Here is a 10,102-nt window from a genome sequence, read left to right as displayed (position 1 = left end):
AAGTAAGCAATAACAGCAAAAATATAGTAACACTTTATTTACTTTTTTTTTTTTTCGATATAAGTGAAATATCTTGGTCTTGTAAGAACCAAATGAACGGCACTCGAAAGCTCAGTTCCACAAAACTTAGTCCGAATAATTTTGAGGAACTAGTGCCCGGTTGTCAACCGGCTATGAAACAAAAATAACTTTATATAATATTATCAAAATTAATTAAAAGATGCCGCGCAATCCCAATGCTGAGCGTGATAATCCCTGCTTAAAAGTAAGCAACTCGGTATAGTTGTACATACAGATAAACATAACTATAATTGCAGGAGCAAGAGCTGTCTTTCAAATGTCTAAACAAAAACAATTTTGACCGGGATAAATGCGAGGTTTACTTCGCGAATTACAATAATTGCAAAGAGTTTTGGGTAAGTTGTGAAATCTAACAAATCCTGACCAACAGCAACTAATGAAATTCTCTGCAGAACAAAGTACGCTCCGATCGCAGAGCACAAGGAATCGTACCTTATTTACCGCCCATTGAGGAGCGCGCGGAGATAAAGGCGGAATACATGAAAAGCAAACCAAAATTGTGATATGTTTATAAATAACAAATGATAAAAAGTATATTTCAACAAAGTTAAATTTTGCTATGTATAGTATCAGCTGCCATTACTTTCAGTGGCGGCATCGCTAGCTCCAGCATGGCAACAGATAATTCCATTTCGAGAGATTGCTTCGGATCATCGATGATGAGAAGCTTCAACTGGGGCAAGCGATAGAGGCAGGCTAATCCTCTATGCGTAATTGATGTGCTTGATACATCCAGTACTTCCAATTGCGGGTAATCGCCACCAGAAATGCGATCCAAGCACCAGTCATCGAATGGCTTTACGTTGTGCAGGGATAGGAATTTAAGATGCTCCAAACTCCGTAAATTCTCCAAGCCCTCGTAATACAACTGCATGTTATCGCAGCGAAGCGCTTCGAGCTTATAATTAGCATTAAATTTATTTGGCAAATTAAATTCGCCATCCTCTGAAGCGCGATGCCACCGCTTGTCGTTCAAGAACTTGGCTGCACCTCCACGATAGAGTACGAAATGGGCCGCAGCCAATTCGGGCCCGAGAATCTTGTGGCGTTCGGGCACATATTGTTGCATATGTCGTTCGATTCGCTCCTGGCGCTTGGTCCACCATTTCTTGACGCTCTTTGGACTCAGATCGATGGGCCTTTGCATCATGACAATGAAATCTGATGTTTGCTCTGAATTGGCGAACAGTTTCAATTTACTATTCCAGTCCTCGGGACGATCTCCAATCGGAGTTCTCCAACTCAGTTGCTGTTTGTCCTGTGCGAGCTGCTGGCGAATCCTTTTGACAGTGGCACTCACTTCTTCCTCTGAATTGTGGCTGGGCAATGTGCTCGCATAGCGATACGCAATGTAAGCACGTGGCTGCAGCCCTCTTAATCGCATTGACAAATACATAACTATATTATTAAACAAATTTTGTTGTAGTCAATTCAACAATAATATTCCGAAAAACTACTTGCGCAAATCGTAGTCAGCTGAGTGAACAGCTGGATCTTAACTTTCAAATAATGTGGCAACGTCTAGCTGACGCCATTTTTTCCTGTCTTATGCAGCCCTAGCCGACTGCGTGAAAAAACGTTTGTGATATTGCAAACGTTTGTAATCATTTTTAATAAAAAAAAACTTGTAAAATTCCACCGAAAACTGAACTAAAGATCAGATAAATGTGCAGAAAGTGCTCGCCAATCATTTTGGCATAAAGCGTGCAAGAAGGTTGCATTCAAACTGCTGGAAATTGGCTGGTGAATCAGCATCTATAATCGGAGGCAAAGGCAGCGTCTTCTAATTAATATCTACACGCGAATCAAAACGCAATATGGTTAATACATCTGGCAGTGAAGATGGTCAGCTGCGCAGCCCCAACGACGGACACTATATCAGGTGTGTAAAATTATATATATATTATACATATGTATGTATGTATATGTATACATATATTGAAAAGCACATCAAATTGTTGCTGCATACACATACACACACACGCACGGAGTACACGAATACATTCACATGCATGCGAGCGTGTTGCTATGTGTGTTTGTGTGTGTGTGGGAGCTGCCGTATTAAGTGCGACCACTAAACCAATTTTCTATTTGAAAGCGTTATTTTCTGATGTTTATTTACGAAAATGAAAAACTTTAAAACATAACATTCATGTAAAAAAAAAAAAAAACAACAAACCCACACGATTTACTGATCAAGAGGTGGCGCACTCTGCAAGTCCGCTTGTCTGCGTACAAAGGAAACAAAGAAGATTATTCCATTTTCCATTTATGTGTTTCTCGAAAGTAATTTCTGTGACGTACAACGTACACAGAAAAAAAATTTACATTTGCAATACCTGTAGATCAGTCAATAGTGTATGTTCTCACACCTACATATCCCTTTTTCCGCTTGCTTATCATATGTACAGCATATAATGTACAAATTTGCATCCCTTATACTCTGCCTACCAAATGTTAAACAATAACAACCAAAAAGAAATCCAATTTATTGACATAACCATAATTTTTACATATGTACCGTTTAATTGACTTGAGTTTTTTCGTTGCAAATAGGCCAAAAAGTGTGTACTTGTCCCAAAATGACCGAGGCGCGCGATGGCCAACAACTAAAACTAAACTTAAAAAAAAAAAAAAAACAAATAAATACAAAAAAAAAAAAAAAAAACAAACAAACAAAAAATACCAAATAATTATAAAAGCTGAACGCAAGATATGAAATTCAAATTTAAAGTGTGCCCAGCAGCTCAAGTGTGTAAAATGGCAAGTCCACAGCGAACAGCAGGCCCAGGATATGGCCACCTTCTCAAACTCAATATAAAATGACTCAAGCAAATGCCTTTAAATGACACAAATACAGACGAGAGAGAAAGAGAGAGTGAAGATCTTGAAGTCTGGCGGTAAATCGAATACAACTTTCTGTTCAATAACAATGCTAATGCCTTTCCAAGTCCTGTTATCTATATACGCATTCTTATACATATATAGATCTCTAAATCTTTGTCTTTTGTCCCACGCATTTCCAAAAAAAAAAGTATAAATACATTTCTAGCAGAGTTTGCAGTCGTAAGTTTACATTTTACAGCCCATCGGAATTTCAACTCAATGCCCCAAAGGAATTGTTTGTAAACCAATTGCCAATGTTCAAATGGGGTTGGCCGGACAGGTAAGTACATAAATCAGTGGAATCTTGAATAACTCATTATTATGCAATGTTTAATATGAATAATATTACTTTCTTTAACTTTTTACCAACTCATGGCGGATATAGTAAATGGTTTAAAGGTTTGACTCCTTAAGCCAACTTGATGAATCTGTGATCTCTTCAAGCTGAAATTTCTCTGATGTATTGAAGAATTTAAACAGTGCTTGAAGCATTTTAATTTTATCCGTAGCCAATATATTAGCCATTATTATCATTATTAGTATTCTTCATATCGATTAATAGATATCTTTATATATATATATTTATGTCTGCTCTATGTATTTGAACTTCTTGCTCTTTATTCCTTAACTTTTAAATAAGATGTTTCAAAATATAACTGTTAAACAATTCCTTAGGTTTCGTAGGTAAGATTTATAATATGAGTATTATTCAAGGATTCCACTGTATGAATATATACAACTAATGAATGCACATCTACAACTTCGTATTATTTGCTAATATACTACACCGAAAGTTGTTTATTGTTTTTCTTTGATTGTCAATTTCCACCTAATGTTCAAGCAGTAATGCGCTCTTCCAATATTGGGGCCTTGAGACTTGAAGCTGAGCTGGGCAACGTAAAATGTAATCAACGACTAGCAAAGCACTGCAACATCAATCAATCGACAACAACTTGAGTGACAAGAACAGCAAACAATGTCAGAGCGCGCCTCGCGGCATCCTCTTCAATTCAGTTACTGGTTGCAAACTTTCGGGAAAAACTACGATAAATTCAACAATTCATGCAATTGGCGTCAAAGTTTGTGTAAAATGTATTCTGTCTTTTCTCTTTTAGCGGCGAAGATGACCAGGACGCTGATGCCCTTTATATACAACCGCCACAGGCTGTCAGCAGTCAGGGAAGAGACGCTGCGAGTTCGCGGCGGGAGAAGAAAAAGCATTCACGGGACCGGCGCCACAAAGAGCGCAGCAGCCTTGAGGAGCGGGAGCGCGAACGTGAACGAGAGCGGGAACGTGAGAGGGAGCGCTATGAATATCGCGGAGCTCGTGAGGATTTGGAACAACGATATCATCAGCACCATCAACAGCATCGCAGTGAGCGGGCCAAGCACCATCTGAGCCACGCCTATCAATATCAGCAACAGCTGCCCTTGCCGCCGCCTCCTCAGAGCTATGTCCATCACCACCATCATCATCACCAGCAACAGCAATTAATGAGCTTATCCCGTGCTGGGGCGCGTGCCGAATACTATCATAGCAGCCGGCATGTCGATTACGTAGAGGTGGAGCAGCCGCCGTTGCCATCGCAGCGTCGCTCCAGTAAACATAGCTACGAGCAGCCGAAGGATGCTGAGAGCTTGGAACAGGATCTGCGCTCACGACTGCTCAGCAAGCGGCACAAATACGTTAAAGACTATGAGATGGAGGAAAACTACGAGCAACAACATTCACATAGTCGCCGCAAGGAGCGAGAATCCCGGCACAGCAGCCACAGTCATAAACTGCGCCACGGTCAAGTCATTGAGCTGCTGGACAGTCCCGAGTCAGGAGCAGTGCCGCATCAGTCACACCATCGGAGCAAGCAAAGGCGTGCCGAGGTAGAGGAAGCCGCCGATCCTGTGCCACATCATCGCACAGTTTCTGCTGATCCAGAGCTGCTGGCACGACGAGAGAAAATCTTGGCAGCCGAGCGTGAGAATCGCAAGCGTAAGCAAATCGCACGCGAGGAGCTGGAGGCGCGTCGTGAACAACTGTTACGTGAACGCAATGAGCACAGCGATGCACTCAGTCCCAGCGCTGTGGCAGCTAGTGTAACTGCCGGACTAAATCCTGTCAAGCGCAAGCAAAAAATGAAACTAGAAGACGAGCACTACGAGCATCGAAAACGAAGCAAGCAACAGTCGGGTGAGGAAAACAAGCGGCAAGAAAAGCCAGCCGAAGATGGCACCGAAGAGAGCGACGAAACTGACTCCGATGAGGATGACGAAGACGAGGACAGTGGCAGCGAGGAGAGTGCCAGCGACTCGGCAGAGAGTGCTGAGAGCAGCTACGAACAGCAGCCACACAAGAAGAACAAGAGAAAAAACCCCCAACCCGACGATGATGACGATGTGCCACTGCCAGATAGTCCATTGAGTGTGGGCGCTCTTTACAAATCGCCGAAGCAAAGACCTCGCTCTCGGTCCGCCAGCTCCAAGAGCTCTGCGCATAGTCACAGCAGTGCAGCCAGCAGCAAGAGTCGTCACAGCAGTCGAAGTCATAGCAGTCGCAGTCGATCCCGTTCCCGATCGCCAATCAGTAGCGGGGAGGAGCAACAGCGCTCACGTAGCAGCAGCACGCGTAGCGAGGAGCGCGGCATGGCCCAACAGCAGCAGCAGCAGCTGCAGGGGGTGGACAGCAGTGAGACCAACACAGCGGAGAAGTTGTCAAAAGCACCTGTTGAGGATTTGCCGCCATGTGATGACAAGGGTGTGCCGCTGCCCAATTATTATCCGGGCGTGCAGGGCTGCCGTTCGGTAGAAGAGTTCCAGTGCCTCAATCGCATCGAGGAGGGCACCTACGGCGTTGTCTATCGCGCCAAGGACAAACGCACCAACGAAATAGTCGCCTTGAAGCGTCTGAAAATGGAAAAGGAGAAGGAAGGCTTTCCCATAACATCGCTTCGGGAGATCAATACGCTGCTAAAGGGCCAGCATCCGAATATTGTGACGGTGCGTGAGATTGTCGTTGGTTCCAATATGGACAAAATATTTATTGTTATGGACTATGTGGAGCACGATCTCAAATCTCTGATGGAGACGATGAAGCAGCGCAAGCAGAGCTTCTTTCCGGGCGAGGTGAAATGCCTGGCTCAACAGCTGCTGCTCGCTGTTGCCCATCTGCACGACAATTGGATACTGCATCGTGACCTGAAGACCTCCAATCTGTTGCTCTCCCACAAGGGCATACTCAAGGTGGGTGATTTTGGCTTGGCACGCGAATACGGCTCGCCGTTGAAGAAGTATACCTCCTTGGTGGTCACGCTGTGGTATCGAGCGCCAGAGCTGTTGCTCTGCTCACCGGAATACTCGACGCCCATAGACGTGTGGTCTGTAGGCTGCATTTTTGCCGAATTTTTACTAATGGCGCCGCTCTTTCCGGGCAAATCTGAGATCGATGAGCTTAATCGCATCTTTAAGGTAAGAGAATGTAGTTAAGCAACTTAGGCTTTTGTTATTAATTGTTGGTATTCCCTTTTATAGGAACTCGGCACACCCAATGAAAAGATCTGGCCAGGGTACTCGGAGCTGCCGGCCGTTAAAAATATGCTGAGCCAGAACTCACAGTTCACGGATTATCCGGTGTCACAGCTGCGTAAACATTTCCAGGACAAAACATCAGATGCGGGACTTGGACTGCTGCAGGGCCTGCTCACATATGATCCGAAACAAAGACTGACAGCTGATGCGGCGCTTAAGCATGGCTACTTTAAGGAGCTACCCCTACCCATCGATCCATCCATGTTTCCCACTTGGCCAGCCAAGAGCGAGCTGGGCGCACGCAAGGCGCAGGCGTCGTCTCCCAAGCCACCATCCGGTGGCTCGCAATTCAAGCAGCTGGGCCGTGATGAGCCCATGCCAACGGCCACAGCTGCGGGCGGAGCTGGTACTAAACTCGCCTCCGGGATTATCACTGGCAACAAGAAGAGCGGTGCAACGGCGGCCAGTACAGGATTTGTATTGAACGCGGGTCTGACGCAACGGCAGCTGGCAATGGGTCCCGGCTTCAGTCTGAAGTTCTGAGACCGATTTGTGTGTGGTGTGTACAACAGATTCGTAGCCAATTTGAATAATTGTTATGTATAGTTTAGCGTGTAAGATGAAAAATGAGGAAACAAAAGATATCGTTTTAATGTATGTGTACAAATATTGTTCCAAATATAATTTAAAAGCCATACAATCACACAACGCACTATAAATAATCACCATGTAAACCAGAATCGATTCATTGATTAAGGGAATGTTCTTCCATATCTTTCACCAATTGCTGATCTACCCATTAATAACTTTGTGTCCTTAGCCTAATATGGAATACTTGTTGCATACAGAGCCTCAAGTGGACCACAGGTAGAAGTAGGTGTTCTGCCATTGTGGCACGTATTCCTTCAGAGGTCCGGCAACCACTTTGGCAATGGGCACATGCTGTGCCACAAAGCCCAAAATTCGTTCGATTCGCGTCTTACTGTACTTATCGTAAAATGGACTGCGTACGAGGAAGTACAGAAGATTGATACAGCGTCGGCTTAGCTCTAATTTCTGTTGCTTGGACATCAAGTGGCGGTGCTGGCGATACAGATGTACGCTATATAAATCCATGGAAAGCGCTATTATATATTGCTTCCAGCTGCGCTGCCCAAACAAGCCTAAAGCCGCCAAATGGACAAGCGGCTTGGCTATGTACAAATACTCCGCTTGCAGCAGTTCGCGTGGTATTTGTGTCTTGGCTGCATCCGCATTGTCCACATGCAGTTTGAAGTCTCGGTATTGAATGGGCGGTGCACCCTCCACCTTGCGTATGAGGCGGCCTGAGCGTTTCAGCTTAAACGTTATGGAATGCTCCGATTGGGGCACACTGTCGGCTGCTGCAGCGTCGGCTTTGCGCTGTTTGCTCAGCGCACGTCGATTTACAGCTGCGATGGGCGGTGACGTGATTATGTCAGATGTAGAATGTTTCAGTAAAAATAACCGGCCAGCTGCCTTGCACACTTGTATGAGCGCTATCACCAGCCATTTGCCCGTTTGGCCAAACAGACGGCGCGCTGATATCTCGATGAACACTTCACAATATTCGAGCGTCGTCAGTGTGACCTTTAGACGGTAGCAGAGGCCGGACTGCAGCCGGAGTACGGCGTTCTCGTTGGCGCCACGTGCCTTTTCGATAATGCGATCGTTGTAGAACACCAGCATATTGGATAAGGTGTATACTAATTCGGAGAGGACGTTGGAGTTCGATATGCGACCTAATAAAATCGAAAATTGCATCACCAATCCACACAAAAAGATTGTTTTCTTATCAATGTGAAAACTTTACCTGCCACAAAGTAAGAGACCCATTTGGCCGTTGTCTCAAAGTCACCCACCACATCTGGATTTTTGGCCACCCATGCCTCGTAAGACTTAAGTAAGCCTTTTAGCTGGTCCATCATAGAAAGAAACACACTTTGTCTCTGTAGCAAACAAATTCAATTGCCGCTGCTTTGTTTCCTTCCTTCTATTACAGTGAATATACAACAAAACAGTGTCATTCGCCCCGAAGCAAATATTTTCGATAAGTATCTAAGCTATCGAAATAGCCATCGATATCTTTAGCACCTTTGGCGCTATCACTAACCAGAGAACACATAGACTAGACAACTAGTGGAAAGCTTTTTGCACGCTTTTTCTTGGACTTAAGCACCCCAGACTGCTTTGAATTCGCTCGGCGAATTACTTTTAGGCTCGAGCAACGAAAATATACGAAAGCACAATCATTTCGCTTCACGCGCTCGACCGAGATGGTCAAATGTTGAACAAAAGATCCTTCTATGCTCAATCTTTCCCTTGCTCTCTCTCTCTCGATGCTCTATGCTCTCTCAAATGTGTATATGTGTGTATGCATGTGAGCACAAGCAGCAGCTCTGAGCTGCCAGCTCACGAAAATTGAAATTTCTTCGCAGCAAGAACCCATGCCTTCCCTTCTGTGTGAAGAGTATACCGAACTTATCAAACCGTTGCCAAGCTCGTACAAAATATGTATATGTGTTTTCGATTTTAATTGTGGAAAGGGTATGAAAGCGTTGGTGCTCATGATGAAAATGCTTTCGCGACGAATGTGCACGCACACACTCTCCGCTACTATATGTATTATGAGCATTTGTGTAACTGTGTGCGTAGTTCTTGCTGCCTGTAGCGATTTCAGAGCCCCGAATTCGCATTTGGTAGATCTTGTGAACTGCTCACACATGCATACATACATATGTTTGATTGTGTGTACGCAGAAGCCGCGATGCTCACAAATGATGGGGTGATCATTGTAGAAGCCTTTGACTGCCTTTGTGCCTTTATATGTGCGTGTGTGTATGTGCATGTGTGTAAGCATGGGACATGAGCATTGGCGTGTGCCTACCTCAACTTAAAATTGTGCGAACGATTTTGGGTTTGAATTGAAGAGGCGCGCTTATATTTCAGTAGCTGACTGACTAAAGTGCACTTGTCACTTGTCACATCCCAATACTTTGTGGCACTGTGACCGAAGAGTAACTCACGCACATGTGTATGTATGTATGTATGTATGTATATGTGTGTGGTATAGGGACAGCCAAGTTACTCGCGGTATATACATATGTATTTAAGCACCTGATTTAGCCTATCAGAATGCATTTTTAAAAAATGTAGTATCTGATCAGTGGGCAAAATGGGATGCGATTATCGATCCCTTGCATATTTGTATGTACATACATTTACAGGTGCATGCAAGTAAAAAAAGAGTGTAAAAAATGCAAGTGCACTTGTCAGTGTAGTCAGTCAGCTACTGAAATATAAGCGCGCCTCTTCAATTCAAAACCCAAAATCGTTCGCACAATTTTAAGTTGAGGTAGGCACACGCCAATGCTCATGTCCCATGCTTACACACATGCACATACACACACGCACATATAAAGGCACAAAGGCAGTCAAAGGCTTCTACAATGATCACCCCATCATTTGTGAGCATCGCGGCTTCTGCGTACACACAATCAAACATATGTATGTATGCATGTGTGAGCAGTTCACAAGATCTACCAAATGCGAATTCGGGGCTCTGAAATCGCTACAGGCAGCAAGAACTACGCACACA

General features: G+C 44.3%; 4 protein-coding genes across 7 annotated transcripts; 2 read left to right on the top strand and 2 right to left on the bottom strand.

The window, feature by feature from the left end:
* Positions 1 to 73: 73 nt before the first annotated feature.
* LOC108652217 (coiled-coil-helix-coiled-coil-helix domain-containing protein 7) lies at positions 74 to 1,547 on the top strand. Its single transcript, XM_018102326.3, has 4 exons — positions 74 to 265; positions 318 to 416; positions 474 to 612; positions 671 to 1,547. Exons 1-3 carry the CDS (start codon positions 221 to 223, stop codon positions 582 to 584), a joined length of 255 nt encoding a protein of 84 aa, XP_017957815.2. The 5' UTR covers positions 74 to 220; the 3' UTR covers positions 585 to 612; positions 671 to 1,547.
* Positions 589 to 1,477, bottom strand: LOC108650215 (distal membrane arm assembly component 2). The gene has a single exon (XM_018099334.3). The coding sequence runs from the start codon at positions 1,475 to 1,477 to the stop codon at positions 629 to 631; it is 849 nt and encodes a 282-aa protein (XP_017954823.2). The 3' UTR covers positions 589 to 628.
* An 83-nt stretch (positions 1,548 to 1,630) lies between the features above and the next one.
* Positions 1,631 to 7,194, top strand: Pitslre (cyclin dependent kinase 11B pitslre). Of its 4 annotated transcripts, none has more exons than XM_089260615.1 (4): positions 1,631 to 1,963; positions 2,795 to 2,981; positions 4,083 to 6,426; positions 6,490 to 7,194. In XM_089260615.1, exons 2-4 carry the CDS (start codon positions 2,917 to 2,919, stop codon positions 7,027 to 7,029), a joined length of 2,949 nt encoding a protein of 982 aa, XP_089116741.1. In that variant the 5' UTR covers positions 1,631 to 1,963; positions 2,795 to 2,916; the 3' UTR covers positions 7,030 to 7,194. The 4 variants fall into 4 exon arrangements, with proteins under 4 accessions (XP_089116741.1, XP_089116742.1, XP_089116740.1 ...); XM_089260616.1 differs by having other exon boundaries at positions 2,638 to 2,973; XM_089260614.1 differs by having other exon boundaries at positions 2,638 to 2,981.
* Positions 7,114 to 8,528, bottom strand: Pex16 (peroxisomal biogenesis factor 16). Its single transcript, XM_018102325.3, has 2 exons — positions 8,318 to 8,528; positions 7,114 to 8,246 (listed from the first exon to the last, which is right to left on the bottom strand). Exons 1-2 carry the CDS (start codon positions 8,430 to 8,432, stop codon positions 7,339 to 7,341), a joined length of 1,023 nt encoding a protein of 340 aa, XP_017957814.3. The 5' UTR covers positions 8,433 to 8,528; the 3' UTR covers positions 7,114 to 7,338.
* Positions 8,529 to 10,102: the final 1,574 nt, after the last annotated feature.

Source organism: Drosophila navojoa, chromosome 4 (assembly GCF_054131105.1).
Source record: "Drosophila navojoa isolate 15081-1374.11 chromosome 4, UAZ_NAV_1.0, whole genome shotgun sequence".
Classification (NCBI taxonomy): domain Eukaryota; kingdom Metazoa; phylum Arthropoda; class Insecta; order Diptera; family Drosophilidae; genus Drosophila; species Drosophila navojoa.
Note: the sequence above shows the minus strand (reverse complement) of the source record. Positions and strands in the feature narration are given on the sequence as shown.

What these genes read in the sequence shown, in the direction of transcription:
- Pex16 (XM_018102325.3), bottom strand. Translation starts at nt 8,432, where the DNA reads ATGATGGACCAGCTAAAAGGCTTACTTAAGTCTTACGAGGCATGGGTG. An exon ending in GGTCTCTTACTTTGTGGCAG is followed by an intron (nt 8,247 to 8,317) that starts GTAAAGTTTTCA and finishes CGATTTTATTAG; the next exon opens with GTCGCATATCGAACTCCAAC.
- Pitslre (XM_089260615.1), top strand. Translation starts at nt 2,917, where the DNA reads ATGCCTTTAAATGACACAAATACAGACGAGAGAGAAAGAGAGAGTGAA. An exon ending in GAAGATCTTGAAGTCTGGCG is followed by an intron (nt 2,982 to 4,082) that starts GTAAATCGAATA and finishes TTTCTCTTTTAG; the next exon opens with CGGCGAAGATGACCAGGACG. An exon ending in AGCTTAATCGCATCTTTAAG is followed by an intron (nt 6,427 to 6,489) that starts GTAAGAGAATGT and finishes TCCCTTTTATAG; the next exon opens with GAACTCGGCACACCCAATGA.
- LOC108652217 (XM_018102326.3), top strand. Translation starts at nt 221, where the DNA reads ATGCCGCGCAATCCCAATGCTGAGCGTGATAATCCCTGCTTAAAA. An exon ending in GTGATAATCCCTGCTTAAAA is followed by an intron (nt 266 to 317) that starts GTAAGCAACTCG and finishes CTATAATTGCAG; the next exon opens with GAGCAAGAGCTGTCTTTCAA. An exon ending in ATAATTGCAAAGAGTTTTGG is followed by an intron (nt 417 to 473) that starts GTAAGTTGTGAA and finishes AATTCTCTGCAG; the next exon opens with AACAAAGTACGCTCCGATCG.
- LOC108650215 (XM_018099334.3), bottom strand. Translation starts at nt 1,477, where the DNA reads ATGTATTTGTCAATGCGATTAAGAGGGCTGCAGCCACGTGCTTACATT.